Source organism: Cricetulus griseus, chromosome 4, assembly GCF_003668045.3.
Source record: "Cricetulus griseus strain 17A/GY chromosome 4, alternate assembly CriGri-PICRH-1.0, whole genome shotgun sequence".
Lineage (NCBI taxonomy): Eukaryota > Metazoa > Chordata > Mammalia > Rodentia > Cricetidae > Cricetulus > Cricetulus griseus.
This window is the reverse complement of record NC_048597.1, coordinates 204,899,720-204,918,399: the sequence shown is the minus strand read 5'-3', so window position 1 is coordinate 204,918,399 and position 18,680 is coordinate 204,899,720. Positions and strand designations below refer to the sequence as shown.

The 18,680-nt window shown below is 44.0% G+C and overlaps 1 protein-coding gene across 6 annotated transcripts in view; it reads right to left on the bottom strand.

The window, feature by feature from the left end:
- Positions 1 to 2,908: 2,908 nt before the first annotated feature.
- Tfdp2 (transcription factor Dp-2) overlaps positions 2,909 to 18,680 on the bottom strand; it is a 106,791-nt gene continuing 91,019 nt past the window's right edge. For all 6 annotated transcript variants that reach the window (XM_027410917.2, XM_027410916.2, XM_027410918.2 and 3 more), the window contains 3 exons: positions 15,321 to 15,487; positions 8,897 to 9,002; positions 2,909 to 8,687 (listed from right to left, as the gene is read on the bottom strand). In XM_027410917.2, coding sequence (XP_027266718.1) covers positions 8,504 to 8,687; positions 8,897 to 9,002; positions 15,321 to 15,487 — 457 coding nt within the window. In that variant the 3' untranslated portion in view covers positions 2,909 to 8,503. The remainder of the gene's footprint in view (positions 8,688 to 8,896; positions 9,003 to 15,320; positions 15,488 to 18,680) is intronic.

The window sequence follows — 18,680 nt, the reverse complement described above, 5'->3', positions numbered from 1 at the left end:
GGTAACAGTGCTTTCACAGGCTGCAACTCACAGCACCAGCAGGTATCTGTTGAGTCTTGTAAATGAGACAGAGAGGAGGCTGCTCCCTTTAAGAGCTGTCAATGCTGGAGTCTTCCTCTTGACTGAAGCCCCAGCTTCCCTCAGGACCTGAAGCACAGCATAGCTGGCTGCCAACTGGTGAGCCACTGCCCACAAAGCCTACATGGCCAATAGTCTGCCACATCACAACCCTTCATTCTGTCCACAGCACTTACCCCTGAGGCTTTCCCCATCTGCTCCTTGTCTCTTTTGCCTCGATGACTAGGAGTGGCTACAGCTGTCCCAGCAGCCACCTGCCCCCTTGGCCAAAGCCCAGCCCTGATTCCTTTATGCTTTTGCCCTCCCGCCTCTGAGAAACCTTTCAGGAAGGATTCAGGGTAAAAAGGAAATAGGGGAACCCTCTGTCTAGGCAAGCATATTTTTTGGGCACAATCAATGCATAGACAAGTTCCTTGGCACCAGTCCGGCAGGGAGACAACAGCTTTTCTCTTGCTAGTGAGGATTTTTTTGGGGGGCAGGGATTTCAAGACAGGGTTTCTCTGTGGCTTGGGGGGCTGTCCTGGAACTAGCTCTTGTAGACCAGGCTGGTCACAGAGATCTGCCTGCCTCTGCCTCCCAAGTGCTGGGATTAAAGGCGTTCGCCACCACCACCTGGCATCCAGAAAGGATTTATACAAATGCTCAGAAGCCCTGGAGCTTGTGCAGTCCCGTGGCATAACTCTCTGAAGAGAGACCCGCTTCTAAGTGTCTCCATTTACAACTTGGGTAGGATGGCGCCAGAGTATGGAACTTTTCAGCTGCCCGCCTTGTGGGCTCCACTGCCTAAGTCCTAGTGAACAACTCTAAGGAAATGAGCCATAATGAAAAGCCGCCGGGGAGCTGCTCCTTGCCTGCCTATTTGGGCTGAAGGAGGGTGGGTGGATGCTGACCACCTTCTGGGCAATATGATCTCATGACGTGCATCTTTTCATATGCCGTCAGTCTTTCTACAAGACAAACTGAATGGGCATGGTTCCCATAACCCTGACTACAAGGCTTCCTTCACAGTGCATTTTATACTCCAGTGCAATGGTTCTCAACCCATGGATCTCGACCCTTTATAGGGGTTGCCTAAGACTGTCTGCATATCAGATATTACATTGCAATTTATAACTAGCAAAACTACAGTTATGAAGTAGCAACAAAAATAATTTTATGGTTGGGGGTCACTACAACCTAGGAACTGACTGTATTAAGGGGTTGCAGCATTAGGAAGGCCGAGAATCACGGCTCCAGTGTTTCCTGGAAGCAGGCTTAAGCAAGAGGCTGGAGAGGACCTTCCGAACAGTGGCTAAGCTGGTGACAGTACTTGGACCGCATTAGGCAATCTTCTATTGCTGGGTGAGGGCCAGGTGGTGTCCTGCAGGCTTGGGGAGAGGCACTTAAATGGAAGGAAGCAGGGGGAACATGCTTTCTAGCAGCTTTCTAGCAGACACAGGGACAAAACGGCCCAGGGACCAGCAGCAGAAAAACACAGCTCCGGCAGGCAGGGTTTGGGCCAAAAGCAGGGCACTGCAGTCAGACATCTTGCCTGTCAACATCATGTCCAATGGCAACTGATGGCCACCAGTGCCCTCCTAGTGTGACTCAGTGGTCATGGCTACAAGCCCTTGGATACATTAACCAAGTGGCACTAAATGGCTGCTAGCAGATGGAGCAGACACTGGGCTAGCCCTGCAGGGAGTCCACAGAAAGAGGATGAGCATGGGTGTTGGGTGTTCCTCCCTCACTTAGTCTAATCAATGCATTAAGAGCTGAACACAAATTGTCACTTCTTTGATTATGTGACCATACTTTCTGTCCTTTTTTTTTTTTTTTTTTTTTTTTTTTGTTTTTTTCGAGACAGGGTTTCTCTGTGTAGCTTTGGAGCCTGTCCTGGCACTCGCTCTAGAGACCAGGCTGGCCTCGAACTCACAGAGATCCACCTGCCTCTGCCTCCCGAGTGCTGGGATTAAAGCCGTGCGCCACCAACACCCGGCCCTTTTAAATTTTTTATTGTGAAATGTGTATGAGTGTTTTGCCTGCATGTGTGTCTATACCACATGAATGCCTTCTACTCCCAAAGATCAGAAGAATGTCAGAACCTGTAGGACTGGAGTGAGCTGTGGGTGCTGAGAATCAGGCCTAGGTCCTTTGGAAGAGCAGCCAGTGATTTTTCTTGGTTTTTTGAGACAGGGTTTCTCTGTGTAGCTCTAGCTGTCCTGGAACTCACTCTGTAGATCAGGCTGGCCTTGAACTCAGAGATCTGCCTGCCTCTGCCTCCCAAGCACTGGATTAAACATGTGCACCACTGCCCAACCCAGCCTGTGCTCTTTAACCTAGTATCTCTCCAGCACCTTAGTTTAATACCTGCTGACATGCTGTGATCCTTTAATTGCCCCACCTTCTGTCCCTGTGTGAAACTTGTTAGGACACAAATTGCCTGGCCATCGCCTCCTGAGAGGTGTGTACTGCTTAGAAGAGATGCGGAGGAGGTCCCTGGGGCTGGAGGACTGTGCTTGAGGCTTGGCCACACCACTGTTTGCTGCTGTTTTTCTAACCTTGACAGAACTCTTCCTAGGAGGTATCAGTGCTATGCACTGTGGGTATCCTGGGGAGCCCCTGGGAGTTTCACCAAAGCTGAGAATGGAAGCTAAATGGCCCTAATGATGTCGTTGCCAGAGGCCTCAGCCAGTTCCATCAAGAAAATTGGTGCTGGAGCCCTTCAGAGACCCAGAACGGAGGCAAAGGAGAGTGGGCCTTGTGCTTCATTGGCTGAATGAGGGTTTTAGTCCTAACAGTGTGAGGCCAGGATTCATCCCCCCAGGAGCCATTAATGATGACACCAACATTATTTTAAATTACTTGTTTATTTTTCTGTATCTCAAATCACAGAATAGTACGATACAATTTTTCTCAAGCTCAACATACTCATTTCAGATGTTATCTTCTTTCACTCTTACAGTATGAACAAAGATGTGTGAATTGATGAGAAAAATCACTCAGAGCTAATACTTCCTAGGTACACCCTGAGCTTCTATCTGGAGTGGGTGCAGGGAGTGAAAAAATTTAAATTCCCCGTCTCTTCTGGGTAGGCGGTCCCTGAGCCACCCGAAGTGGGACACTATTTAATACCTGCCGGTTACCTACTGGAAGGCATTTCAGAAACACAGAAGTAAGTATACAGAAATAGCTCTTCTATAAAAAATTCCATACAAAAATAATAGTATTTATGCAAAGTCTGAGATACTACAAAATAATATATTAGCCTGTGTATTCAACCTAGGAACAAAACTCTAAGAGGCAGGCGAGATGTGGTTTGCATTTCCCTCTTACCTTGTTTAAATTATTTAGGGCATGACACCAGCGTGTGCTTCATGCAGAAAAAGAGCATTTCTGGAGACAGTAGCCAGCAGCACATGCGCAGTCTCCAAATGGAAAGGGAGCCACTCAGTGGTCTAGGCCAACGACCTCATTCCTTCTGTCCAGGTAAAGTGTGGCAGGGCAAATGGGACAACCCAGGCACTTCACAGTACTGATGGGGTCCCCAGAACTCAGGCCTCCTGAACAACCAGGTGGAGGACTGGTCCCATTTCTCAGAGTGTCGTCTTACTACTAGTGGGAAAAATAACATAACCTGCAGAGAAGCCGCTTTCATAGAGGTGGCTAGAGCATTGGAGGTAACTAAGTATAAGAAAACAAAACAAACTAGAGAAGTCCGAATATGCAAAACTAGCACACCTAGGAGTAACGAGTTTGAAGTCAAGCATGGCAAATTAATAGCTTCTGAAGTCCAAATAATTTGGTTGGAAATAAGTCACTATGGCCCAGATGGCAACTCCACCTCTCAAGTCCCTATGGATGTCCAGAATAGATGGCCTTGGCCTGGGGAGGGTCTCTTGTGACTGTGACCATCTGCACCTGGAGTCCTGAGAGGCCCAAAGATGACAGTCATGATAGAGTTTGGGAAAAAAAAGACCCCTTGAGTTCCTCCTCAAGGTTTTTGGCACTTGTCAGGACTGGTGCTGTCTGGATGGCCCGTGTGAAGGTGTGCTTTACAGTAGGCAATGGAGGCCTGAGGGACGTGACAAACAGGAGCAGACTGCTACAGAGGCTAAGGGAAGCTGGGCCCCAAGCTCTGCATACTTCCATCTCTGAGTGAGTGGGTCCCAAGAGGAGTTCTCTCCCTTCCTGAGACACTAGCACAGAAGACACAAACCCTGACTCTCCACTGCGACTACAACGGTTTCTAAAGTAGCTTTTTAAGCAAGGAGGACCAAGATCCACTCTGCTAGGATGACAGGGGCCAAGGCACTGGTCCTAAAGTTTTTTTTTTTTTTTTAATATATAAAAATAACTCAAAATCTTCCTTATCTGAAAGAACTATACAGAACTGATAGTATGTACAGACGAGCATCTTTCCACCTGACACTGAGGGGTGGCCATCTATCTGGTCAGTGCTTACACCTGTCAAGGACTCCCTGGAAACATGACATGCCAAAGCTTTCTGCCCTAACTTCCCCTCTTAGCATATTGTGAGCACACATGTATGCAGGGAAACTGGATCCTACAAATTAACTGTAACACCAGATATTTTGTTAATATGTAAGAGGCTACTTCCTGAGGCTTGCTATAAAGGAAGATTCATCATTTTAGCTCCCCCCTTTGAGTGATAGTGTTTGACTCAAGTATAGGTTAACAGAACATAGTATAGGTGAACCGAATCAGTGAGCTGGAAGGCACATTCTGTGGATCATTCAGGTGATTGCTGTAGGCTCCTGGCATGCACAGTAGTCTTGCAAAACTATATATTAATAAGCATCAGTGCTTAGAGGCAGTGATTGTTCAAGGTGGAGAAAAATAGGCAGCCCCACTGGGAGGCTTGTTCTTAGGTTTATGGACCGTATTTCACCCAAGCTAGCCGATATGCAGCATGAGGGTCACCTTCCACGTGTTCATCACAAGGTACACCTGTGTATTAGCAACTTAGAGAACATGTGTGAACTCTCCATCTCAGGTCACTGGCCTGCGGTGTAATTCAAGACAATGAGGCCAAGAACTCCGTGGCTTGCTACAGTCCCCACTTGGCTTGTACACAGGTAAAGGCAGCTAAGTTTGGTATTTTAATACCCACCCCCATGCTTACCACTAAGGAAGAAAATTTCAAAGCTTTATGCAGCAGACTTAGTGAATAAGGACAGCCCATTTTGTTGGGAAGTGAGTGTGGTTATAGCACAAGCAGCTGAGGCCACTCCGTCATCTGCCTATTCCGTCTGCCTGGCAGACACACTCTGTCCAGACTGTCTCGGGGCATACATCATGCTATACCTGGAACAGCTCCCACACTTCTGGCAAGAAGTCAGTTTAGATAGAAATGGCAGAATGAGAAGGCCTGCAGGGACTCAGTGGGCCACTTCTTCATCTTGATTGTCTGATAGGGATATTCTTTCTGAGGACAGACTGGGAATTATCTTCCAAAAATTATCGATTGAGTACTGCTACTGCTTTGATTATATTCTGTTAACAGGAGGAGTTCCTCATTCATTCTGGCAAAATGGCAGATTTTCCTCCCTCCCACTTTAAAAGAATCAAGAAAGGGGCTGGAGAGATGGCTCAGCGGATGGGAGCATTGGCTGTTCTTCCAGAGGTCCTGAGTTCGGTTCCTGGCAACCACATGGTGACTCACAGCCACCTTAAGTGAGATCTGGTGCCCTCTGCTGGCATGCAGGCAGAAGACTGTATACATAATAAATAAAGTCTTTAAAAAAAAAAAAAGAATCAAGAAAGATGCAGAGCATGTGGTCATTGGCCTGTTTTCTGGGGACCTTTCAGAGGGAGGAGGATTCTGTTGAGTCCCTTTCTTCCTATGTAAGGCACAATAAATGCAAACACTGAACAGACTTCCAGTGGGGGACAGGCAAAGGGAGCCTGCTAAGCACCGACTGCTGCACAGCTGTGTAGCTGGTGGAACTGTTCCTCACACGGAGAGTGAGAACTGACAATAGTGTTATACACATGAGAAATTGAACCTCAATAGAGAAAAGCCTCTTGACACATTAAGCAGTGTGCCCAGCACCTCTGGGGGAGGGTAACAGCTGTGTGCAAGGAACCTGTGTACCCCACCTACAAAGAAGCCAGATGCTATGACCACAATTTAACTCCTCCCCCTTCCATTCCTGTACTATGATTTGGTGTTTAAGGGCGATAAAGAAGACCAGAGTTTATCCTTTGCAACATCTCAATTTAGGCTTTCCTTTCTTTACTGCATTATGGTCTCATTTTGTAGCTGTGGCTGGTTTCAAACCTCTGATGATTCCTTTGCCTGTCTAGGATCACAAGTAATCCTCTTGGTTCAGTGTTAAGCCAGCAGCACCTGATGACACAGGGGTAACTAGGATGGCCAGGGCGAGGCACACAAAGATTGAGTCTTTGGTTGCCCCACTTCAGACAAGGATTTCACGAAGCCCAGGCTGTCCTTGAACTCAGTATGTAGCCAAGGTTGACTACCTTCCTGCCTCCATTTCCCAAATGCTGGGGTTAGAGGCATACAACATGTCCAGTGTGATTGCCCCTTTCAAGCCCAGCATACAGCAGCAGGGATGAGACAATGGGGGAAAGTTCCTTGAGAACTCTTGCAAGGATTTAGCTGCCTGGCAAAAGAAATGGGTGTAATGTGTGCATTTGCTTTAAGTTCTGAAACATCTTGGGACCAGTAGGCCAGTATTTTGAAAACTAAAAAAGCAACTGTTGCCCTTGATCTCTCCAGGTCTCTGCTAGGCTCCCTTAAGTACAGAGACAGAAATGAGGCACTAACGGGAGGTAGCCCCTGTTGCATATGGACCACTTTGCTCTGACAGCCTAAGATGTGTGTTTTAGAACTCATGCCAACACAACCTGCCAGAACCTTTGTGCCCCTTGCACACTCAGGTTTGCACTACAGCTTCCTTCTGATACAATGAGTCTCCTCTCAAAGGAACCTAAGCTGTATCTGCACACTCGTATTTTCACGCTAACGGCCTCACAACATTTAAGTCAACCAAAGCTTTTGCTTCCAGCTCAAGCTTCCCCCATAGGACTAAAAAGAGCAGCATTTTGGACTGAGCTTGGTACAGGATCCACAGACACCAGATATACAGGATCAGGACAAACACATGCGACTTCAACTGGCTTCAGAATTGATTCCATTCCCTGCCCTCTTTCAAGGCCTTAATGTGTTAGTTAAGTTGGGTTTGGCTTGGCAGTGGATGTCCCGTGCTCCCCTACTGAGAGAAGCAGAAATCACAGACACACTGCAGTAGTTTCATGGCAACAACTTTGGCTTTGTATCCACGAATGACATGCCACGATAGCACAGATGCAGTCAACTGGAGGGTTCAAGATTTTAACAAAAACACTGAATATTGAGTTAGTTTGAAATGCAATTTACCCAGGAATAAATCTGATAAGATCATTTTGATAATTAAAATATGAAAAAGATAACATGTATAAGAGAACAATGATGTTCATATTCTTGAAATAAAGACAAAAGTAATGACATTTGGTTCATTTTCACAAATTGCACACGGGTAAAATCATACAGTACTGCAGACAGCTATGGACAAGCAATTTGGTCAAAGAATTTGCTTCTTTGTTCAACTGTAAATTCAAAAGCTGTATGAAACGCATAGCTTTGATTAAAACTGTAAATACAGTTTCCTTCTCAGTAAAACTCCAAATTTAGAATGCTGGCAAAAGGCAGTGCTGGCGAAGTTTTAATGCACATGGAAATGCTATTCTATTTTGGCTCCCAGAAGTAGCCCTAGAAACTCCTATGCACCAATGCATTGACAAATGGTCACTTCAGTGTTCTGTAAATTATTCTAAATGTCAACTAGGTACTTATAAGGTAGCACTTGCTCCCTTCTAGAAGCTAAGGCAGCAGATGCGCAAAGCACCTCAGCTAGACTTCCGGCTAGCTCAACAGTTCATCTGTGCTCCTCAGGCCACAAGCCTGCAATCTACATCCCTCACTGTACACCCACTGGGACTTTCAAGTTCACTTTTGCCTATAAAAGGCAATCCGACAAGGGAGAAAACCATCATCACTGCATACTCACAGCAATCGCAAGTCTAAATGCTTATACATTGTGGGGTCTTCAAACCCCACCTCCCTGAAAACAAACCTCATTCACTGCCATTCTTCATGGATTATTCCCTCTCTCTCTGCAGAAAGCATGCTTTGTTGACGATGTAACCTACTGCTGTTGCTTAGTTTTCATTCACGCTACATTAACTTTCATTTCAATCATCTCAGCCTTCATGTAATTTGCTTATTGTGTTTCTCTAGTTTTCACTAAACACAAATGCAAACAAAGGCAAAGACTGAAGCAATCATTTCAAAACACAAGAGCTCACACTAAAGACACACATGAGCATCAAAGGTTAAAACATGAGTTTTTTCCTGTCTTTATTCTGGGGAGGAGGAATCTTCCTCCTCATCTTCCTCGTCTTCATCGTTGAATGAACAAGGGGTCTCGCCGCGGGACTCAGAACAGTGAGAGGCCGCACTACTGGACTGGTGACTGTCTGGGGCAGGAAACTGCCCAGTCGCTAAGGCCACTTCAGCATCCAAGCACAACCCTTGGTTTACACTAGCAAGTAAGTTAAAAACATACAGGTTCATTAATGCAGGGCAGACATTTCTTTTTGCAGACAGGAATAAAAACAGGAAGGTACCACACCACTGGGGATATTTGCTACAAACCTGACCCACCTGTTGCAGCAGCAACATAGCCCTGGCTCTCCACAGCAGAGCCAGGTCTCTGTGGCTTGCTTTTCCCAAAGTGAAAGAAATACATACCTTGATTGGGGTACGGTGGCACCAGTGGTCAGGTCTGTATTTGAAACGGATTGGGTAGAGTTCAAAAGTAGTCCCTGATTTAACCAAGAAGGTCCTGTAGAGATATCTGCAAGATAAAACAATCACCAAAAAAGACAGACAATGTGGCCTCTGCACTCTGGCTGTTCTGCTGTGGTCTGAAGCAAGCATGGGTTATATCTTGGTGACAGCTAGACAATTCTCACTGTGAAGAACCTGGTGTTCTTTTTTTTGGGGGGGGCACAAATAAATTTTGAGCAACAATGGAAAAACATAGGAAGGCAGACCAGGGAGAAAGAATGCAAAGTAAAACCATCACTGGCTCCTTTTAGTTCAATGCTTTCTTTTTTTTTTTTTTTTTTTTTTTTTTTTTTTGTTCTTCAAGATTTTTATTCTTTTAAAATCATGTGTACTTGTGAAAGCCTGAGGGGGAGTGTATGTATATGAGGTGTCCATGAGGAAAGAGGTGTTGGACTGCCCTGCAGCCAGAGGTATGAGCTGTCCAAAAGGAACTGAACTGAAGCCTTCTGCAAGAGCAGTATGTGCTCTTAACTACTGGGCAGTCTCACATCCCCAGCCTTCATTTTTCTTTATGTAAGACCTGACAAGGCAGCTGACTAGGTATGGGAAGAATGTAGTCAGAATGTGGGCTATCTTGCACATCTGGTATCCCCTCCATGAAAGACTATGACTGTGATGTTAACAGTCTGAAATATCTTAGGAAGGAAGAACACACAGCTTATGGACCAGGCAGAAGCATACACTCTTGTCACCCTTCCCCCAACTCTTACTTTGTGCGCATGTACGGTGTGTGTACAAATGTGTGCAGTTGTGTTTCTGAGACAGTGTCTCTCATAGAGATTTAGGCTTGCTAATCAGGCTAGGCCAGCAGGTCAGCAAGCCCCAAGGATCCCCCCATCTGTCCCCCTAGCACTGGACATAAGTGCATATATCATCACATCTGGCTTTTCCCACAAGTGCTGGGGATTGAGTTACCGTTGGTCTTGTGCTTGCACAGCACGTTACCAACTGAACTGGCTCAGTACTGTCTTTTTAAGAGTATGCAGGTGAGCTGGGCGTTGGTGGCATAAGCCTTTAATCCCAGCACTCGGGAGGCAGAGGCAGGCGGATCTCTGTGAGTTTGAGGCCAGCCTGGTCTCCAGAGCAAGTGCCAGGATAGGCTCCAAAGCTACACAGAGAAACCCTGTCTCGGGAAAAAAACAAAAAAAAGAGTATGCATGTGAATGAATGTAATACTGTTGCTCATCAATGATCTAGGCTTTTTCCTAACTGGGTTCCTGTCCACCCCCTGGTGAATGAGGTAATTTTTATAATGCAAACATTTTTTAAAATTTATTTTTATTTTATGTGTATGGGTATTTGGCCTGTGTGTGTATCTGTGTACCATGGCCTGGTTCCCATGGAGGCGAAAAGAAGGCATTACATTCCTTGGAACTCATGTTACAGGTATCTGTAAGGTACCACATGGGTGCTGGGACCTGAACCTCAGAGCACCCCATGCTCTTAAAGGCTGAGTCCCCTCTCTGGGTCTGCAGTCATGGCTTTAATTTCAGCTCGCAGGAAATCATGAGGGCAGGTCCTGGCATCTCCTTTTCCCTGCATATGCCATGCTTCTCCCATCACAACAGATCAGTTCTTACTGAACTGTTACTTGCAAGATGCCTCCCTGTCTAGAATGTTAGCTCACAGATAACTGTAACCTGAATGTCTAGGGACCTCAGAATGAATGAATGAATGTATACAGTCTCTTTTAACAGTGACACTTTTTGTTGTTACTTTTTTTTTTGTTTTTTCAAGACAGGGTTTCCCTATGTATCTTTGGAAGCTGTCCTGGAACTAGCTCTTGTAGACCAGGCTGGTCTCGAACTCACAGAGATCCGCTTACCTCTGCCTCCCAAGTGCTGGGACTAAAGGTGTGCGCCACCACACCTGGCCAAGAGTGACTTTAATAGACAGGAAAAGCTATAGAAACACAGTATAAAAGACAGATTTCACATCACTGGGCATCGTAGTGTCCGCCTTTAATCCCAGCACTGGGGAGGTGGAGGCAGGCAGATCTCTCAGATTGAGGGTAGTCTGGTCTACAACCAAGCAAGTTGTAGAAGAGCCAGTATTACGCAGAGAAAACCTGTGGGCGGGGGGACCTCACATTGTAAGGCAAAACCTAGTACATACTCAGAAAATATAGTCTGTTCAAATAAGCTTTTATTGTACTTTTAAATTTAAATTTATTATTTTTATTTCTGTGGATGTGGCATAGCATGAGAGTGGAAGTCAGAGGACAATTTTAAGCAATTGCTTCTCTCCTTCCAACATGTAGCTTCAGGAGATCATACTCAGGTCATCAGGCTTGGCAGCAAACGTTTTACCCACCAAACCATCTTGGCAGCCCTTGAGCTTTTGTGTGTGATGTGTCTGTGTGAGTGTGGGTATGTGCATGCCATGGCATGCTTGTGGAAATTTGTGGACTTTGGGAGTTGGTTCCTGCCTTCCAGCTTGTTGCACGATCTCTTTTGTTTCTGTTGCTAAACTGCATACTCACAGTTGCTCTGTGAGCTTCTGGCCAATTCTATGTGTACTTTCTCATCTTCCTGCAAGAATTCTGAGATAAAAGATGCACATTCCCACATATGGCTCTTTGTGTGGGTTTTGAGAATGAAACTCAGGTCATCAGGCTGTGGACCAGTGCTCTTACCCACTGAGACATCTTCCTATCCCCTTTATTGTACTATTTTTGGAACTACTGTGCAAAAAACACAGGGCTATGTATCCTAAGGTTAGAATTGTGTCTAGCCACTGAGAGACTGTCCCCATGTACGAATGAGCAAACTAAATGACTACATTAACTTTAGACTGGCCCTTTAACCCTTTTCCTCACAGGCTAAGGCAGCTGTGAGGGGGATGGAGGTGGGGAAGACTTCAATTCTAAGAATAGCAGACTGTGAATACATTTAATAAGTATAAGTCTGAACAAGATAAAATTAAAGCTGGACTCCTGTGTTGCATATGAATTAGTATACAGAACTGGGGAAACTTTCTGCTGGGCCACAGCTATTCAGTTGTGAGCATTACTGATTCTATTTCCTTTCAACAATTGAAAGCCCACATTATTACAGGCTCTGCATAGTGGTTCTCACACTCTTGTCCAAGAGCCATTTACACTAAAGGCACATGTCCCTTTGAACTGACAGGAAAATCTGTAGCCCAGTTTGCAAATGAGGTCATGAAGAGATCAAACCACCGAGCTTGCTAATCACCCTGAAAGTTTCCACAGGGAATAAGTGAAAAAAACTTCTGGTGATTTATTGAGTAAGCCCTTTATTCAGACACTGCTGGACTGAGGCTAATGAAACAGCAAGATCTGTGCCAGAGAACATGGAGCAAAGGGAGCAGGGAACAGTGCATATATGGGATGGATCAGCTGAGGTGCAAGGGGGAATAGAGGTCACACTTGCAGAAGGCAAGTGGTACCAACTTAATATATGAAGTACAACAGAAATCAAATCTCAGTTAACAAACTTGTGAGCAAAAGGCTAAAACAAACTACCGTTTTGCTTATATTTGATTATATATACCTTACAACTAATATTAACTGTTAAAGAGATGTGAAGTCAGGTACAGTGGTGTGTACCCATGGTCTCAGCTATTGTGGAGGCCCAGGAAGCAGGGTCACCTGAGCCCAGGAGTTCAAATCGAGCCTAGACATCACTGAGAGCCCATCTTGAAAGTAATAGCAACAACCAAAAAAAAATTGATGTGAAATTTTGTATGAAATCAAAGCCAAAAATACTTTTAAATGTTCAAGTTACCTTTGTAGAATATATAGTATTGTGGGAATTAGCAAAACCACAAACATTTCCAAATTACTGGAAAATATATGAATTACAGAGCCCATAAAGATTTCTTTTTATTAACTATACATAGTATACGCTTTCAACTTATCATAAAGATAATTCCTCCAAGAAAAATGTTTAAGTAGCTAATAAATACTTGAAAAGATGTAACATCCTAAACCATTGGGGAAATGGGATAAAAATCATTGTGAGTTACCATTTCACCATGTGAAATTATAAGGATAGACAGGGATGGGAGTGGCTTGGTAGTAGAGTGATTTTTTTTTTTTTTAAATGTGTAAGTGCTTTGCCTGCATGTATGACTGCACGCCAGGAGAGGGCATCAGATGCCTGTGAGCCACCATGTGGTTGCTGGGATTGAGCTCTGGACCTCTGGAAGATCAGCCAGTGCTCTTAACCTGTGAGCCATCTCTCTAACCCTAGAGTGTATATTTATCATGAAAAACAAAACAAACTTGTACTCAACCACTAGCACCAAAAAGGTGTGCAGAGTATTAAGAAGGATATTAAAAAAAAAAAAAATCAGAAGCCTCATACATTACTTAGAACTGTAAAATGGTATAGCCACTTTAAAACCATTTGGCATTTCATAAAAAATACAAAAAAAAAAAAAAAAAAAAAAAAAAAAAAAACACTAAAAAAAGTTCTACTCCAACAAAGCTGAAAATATGTTTGTAAAAACAAAAACCTCAAAAGTCTAAAGAATCCAAATGTGTACCAATCAATGGATGAATGAAAATGTGGTACAACCATAAAATGGAATATTATTTGCCAGTAAAAGGAATGGGCAAGCTGGGCAGTGATGGCACACACCTTTAATCCCAGCACTTGAAAGGCAGATCTCTGTGAGTTCAAGTGCCCAGGAGCTAGGTGTAGTAGTGCACACCTTTAATTTCAGCACTGGGAAGCAGGCCATGTGAATCTATAACTTCGAGAGCAGCCTTATCCTTATAGTCAGTCAGCTCTTTGCCAGCCTGAGTCGTGAGATCTTGCCCTCCCCCCCCCCCCCCCCGCCCAAGAAAAAGGTGGAAATGGTTGCAACCTTACATACTGTTATAGATGGCTCAGGGGTTACAAGCACTGGCTATTCTTCTAGAAACCTGGGTTTGATCCCCAGAGCCCACATTGTAGTTCACAACTGTCTATAACTCGAGTACCAAAGGATTTTTTTTTTTCTTTTTTTGGTTTTTCAAGACAGAGTTTCTCTGTGTAGCTTTGGCTGACCTGGTCTCAAACTCAGAGATCCATCTGCCTCTGCCTCCTGAGTGCTGGGACTAAAGCCCCCGCCCCCAACACTCCATTGGCTATTACAGTTCTTTTGTTGTTTGTTTCTGGTTTTCCGAGACAGGGTTTCCCTGTGTAGCTTTAGAGCCTGTCCTGGAACTAGCTCTGTCGACAATGCTGGCCTTGAACTCAAGAGATCCACCTGCCCCTGCCTCCCAAGTGCTGGGACTACAGATGTGTGCCACCACCACCTGGCAAGTCCCAAAGGATTTTGACACACTGTTCTGGCTTCCTTGGGCATGAGACACACATGTGGTACAGACACACATGTAGGAAAAATATCCATCCACATAAAAAATTTTTATATTATGTGAATTAAGTATTAATTCAAAGCCTGACTGGGAAAATATACCTAGTGCAATCAAATTGAAGATTTTTGGCACCATCTAAGAAAGCTCATGACCCACCCAATGCAGACCCAGTGATTTCAGTCTGTATGCTTGCACACAGCAGTAGGACACATGGATAGAATGTTCAAAGCAGCACTGTATTTTAGCATGAACTGGGGCAGGGAAAGCCAACTAAAAATTTAACAGCACGAACGTGAACAAACTTATGATTTGTTCATGCAACAACAAAAAAAGTGGCCTTGCTAGGCGCCAGCTTTGAGTTCTCAAAAGACTCAAGCCATTTCCAGTTTCCTGATTGAGGTTTGAAATGTGAGCTCTCAGCTGCTGTTCCAGCCTAAGTGCTTCCTGCTTACTGCTATGACCAAATTGTCACCCTCAGTAACTAACTCTAAGCCCAAATTAACCCTCCCTTCTATAAACTGCCTTGGTCGTTGTGTTTTAACAGAGCAACAGAAAATTAGGACATTTCTGCTCTCTGAATTCATATGTACTGAATACTGAATACACAAACACAGCATCCCATTAGAATGAGGTGAGGTATATCTTTTTTTTTTTGTAAACTACTCTAAGTTCCCCTAGGAGAGGGACTTACAAACAAAAACAAAAAACTTCCATCAAGCTTGTCACTAAAAGCTTTACAAGACTCCAGTTAACTCGTACTTACAAAGAAAATACATCATTGTAAACCTAAACTTAGTGATGAGTCAGCCAATTTTTTTTTGAACAATATATATTGTATAGCTGTAAGTTTGTAATCCTCTAAAAATCACCGATTAATTTTTTTTTAGGGAAAAAAGGCCACAGATTTATTAAAGAATGCCACCCAGTGAAGCTAGCACCGATTCTCTGAACTGCATGCACTCTCTGAGGATGTGGTATGTTAGGTCAACAGCATACCTGTGATATAGCCTTCTAATGCTTTTGGAACGAGTGATTTTGCAATTTTCAGGTTTTCCAGAGAACATTTGCCTGACTCCAGACCAAAGGACATACCCATCCGCTTCAGTACTTCTATGTCATCGTGGATCTCAAAGGTGTCATCAAAATTAAAAAGGTATTCAAACCTGCAAAATAAAGCAAGGATGGGAAGGGGTGAGTGAGACGGTTCAGTAGTCAAAGGTGCCAGACACCATCCTGACAACTTGAGTTCCGTTCTCTAGAGCCCTCCCTCCCCTCTCCCTCTCTCTCTTACATAAATTTAATAATTTATTTTTTTTTTAAGAATAAAGGGGGCCAGGTAGTGGTGCATGCTTTTAATCCCAGCACTCGGGAGGCAGAGGCAGGCGATCTCTGAGTTAAAGGCCAGCCGGGTCTACAGAGTGCTTCCCTGGACAAGCCAGGGCTACACAGAGAAACCTTGTCTCAACAAAACAACCCAAAAAAACCCAAACCAAAATTACAAAGAAAGGAAGGAAGTATGGGGGTTTTGGTGCTACGGAGGAACTCTGGAAGGTCTTACACCCTGTGCTGTTTGTTTAGTTTACTTATTGTGGTCTGTAGTAGACTGGCTTATTAGCCTTAAGGAAATATAGTGAATGCTCAATTAATTTTCCTTAGTCAATGGCTAGTCACAATATTCTCAGTCAATCATAAAGACCTTTCCCTGTTTTGAGATGAGGATGTGCCACACTGCAGATTTTGGTCTGAACTCCTGGACTCAATGATCCGTTTAGGTAGTTGGGACTTCAGGCACTTGAACTGAACACACTTGAATTAAATGGAAGACAAGTTTAACAAAGCAAACTCAGCTAAATCCTGTCTTAAAGGGTTAAGAATAAAATGTCTTAAACAAGTGTCACAGTGCTCAGTATGGTGGCTCATGCCTGTAATACCATTACTTGGAAGGCTACAGCAGGAAAATTCCTATGAGTTTAAAGCCATCTTTGGTTTCAAGAGTTCCAGTCCAGCCTGACTACAGAGAGAGAATCTGTCACAAAGGAAAGTACCATATATGAAGTACACAGCACCTATCAGAATGTTGTTGAAAAGTAGTCAGTTTAGATGTCTGTTTAGCTACACAGCACGATCGAGGAGCAAAAAAAGGACCAGCAAGATGCCAAGCTTCGGTCTAAGCTTGATCCCCAGGAAACACTTGCTGGCAGGACAGAACTGACACCATCTGGTGAGGCCTGAGATCTCCATCTATAGGTCTCAGTTCTGTGCTGTTTGTTCTAGTGCAGGTTCTGAATAACAGTGGGTTCTGCCTTGCTATGGAATTCTCTATTAACAGCATGTGAGGTTGAGACGACATCTTAACCTGGGCAAAGCTGGTAACTCAGAGCAAGATGCTGAAGTGAGAGTCTGAATAAAGTAGATTAATGAGCTTACAGCTAACTGCAAGAGGGTCCTTGCCAGAGGAATGATTTCACACACCTTTACATGCAGATGGCTTTGTAAACTAAATTTCATTGTGGGAAAGCCTCCTGGCTAATTAAGATTGCTTCACCAAAGTAACAGACAAGATTACGGACCTACCTCAAACAACAAGCATGTACAAGCTGCTCCATGAAGGGAAGCCAAGCAAGGCGTGAGTCACTGACCACCCAAGGCACAGAACCAAAATAGATCCCAGCCTGGGTGAACAGTGTCGATAAACTGCTAAGGTCAATAATTCCCAATTTTACTGACATTATTTTTCAGTTCTTCAAAAATTATTTACTTCTTGAGACAGGTATCTCTTACGCAGTTCTCCTGGCTGGACAGTGCTGGCCAATGCCTAGCAACCCTTCTGCTCAACCTTGGTTTACAGGCCATGTCCTACATGCTTAGCTGTGAAAGCACTTTACCATGAGAAGAGAATTCTATAGTCCCTCATATAACAGGAGACTAACTGTTTAGAGAGCAATTACAGCATGACACTTCCAGGTCACTTCTGAAGATGTTAACACTCTGAAGATGTCTCGGTGTTATGACATATTGACAGCCCTCTCAGATACAGGTTTCTGTAGTCTGGGATGTGAATAATAACTCTGACATGTAACATTTTACTGGGCTAGCTAGCTGTTGTGTGAATTTATAGTTTTTATAAATTGGCAAAATAACTGATTTTAATTTTTTAGTTCTTGACTTCTTACACATCATTTTAGTGAGTGAGGAGATTAAGGAATAATTTTTTAGAGTTGGATGTCTCCTTCTACCATGTGGGTTTTGAGGGTTAGATCAGGTCATCAGGTTTGCTAGCAAGCATCTTTCTCTACTGAGGCATTTTGCTGGCCCTAATTTTTATTTTTGTAGAGGAAGGAATGAGATCTCAGAGAGGCTAAGAAATGTAAAGAATAAAAACTGCTTGTCCCTAAGAACAGCAACTAGCACTTATAACATGCTGCAATGAACCCGATCTTTTAAAAGTATTATCTCATTCATCCTTACAAGGCTGTAAACAGAGTTCATAAGCAGGCAGGGAGAGGAGCTCCAATCAACAACTGAAACCTGTCTTGTCCTCTATGCACTTCTAACTTCCTCATGAAGGAAAGGTAAGATATAATGAACGTTCTACTTTGAAGAGTGCTACTTCCTATTTGCCAAAGTGAATGGTGTCAAATTTTATTTGTACATATTCACATGGGTGGAGGCCAGACGAGGGCATTGGGTGTCCTCCTCGATCGCACTTCAACTTAGTTTTTGAGACAGTCTCTCACACTGAACCTGAAGCCCACTGTTTGAGCTAGGCTGGCTAAGCAAGCCCTGGCAAACTTCCTGCTCTGTCATCATTACCCTCCCCCACCCCTGCCCCAGCTAGGGTGATAGGTAATCGAGGCACACCCAGGTTATATATGGGTGGGGGATCCAAACTCAGGACTCTTTTAATGTTAATCTTCCATAAACAAAAGTGGCAGGGTTATGGCTCACACCTTTTAATCTCAGCATGTGGGAGGTGGTGGAAGGAAGATGAAATCAATGCTGTCTTTGGCTATATAATAAGTTAGAGGACAGCCTGGACTATGAATCCCCTTCTTAAAAAGCCAAATAAAAACCAAATAGAAGCATACTTGAGTATGATATAATAAATGAGACAATTGCTTTAATGCCACATACTGGTCTGATATATTTCCATAATAAACTATTACAGTGACTCACCAATGATCCAACTTCCTCCTGGGCCCTCATTGATGGGCTAACTTATTGAGTTACTTGCTCAATTACCACACAAGTGTCATGCACATGACAGCCTGGAGCCAGGTACCACCACACATAAGTCACAGGCAAAATTGACATGGAGTAAGGGACTATGAATGGTAAATGATGGAGCTCACTCTT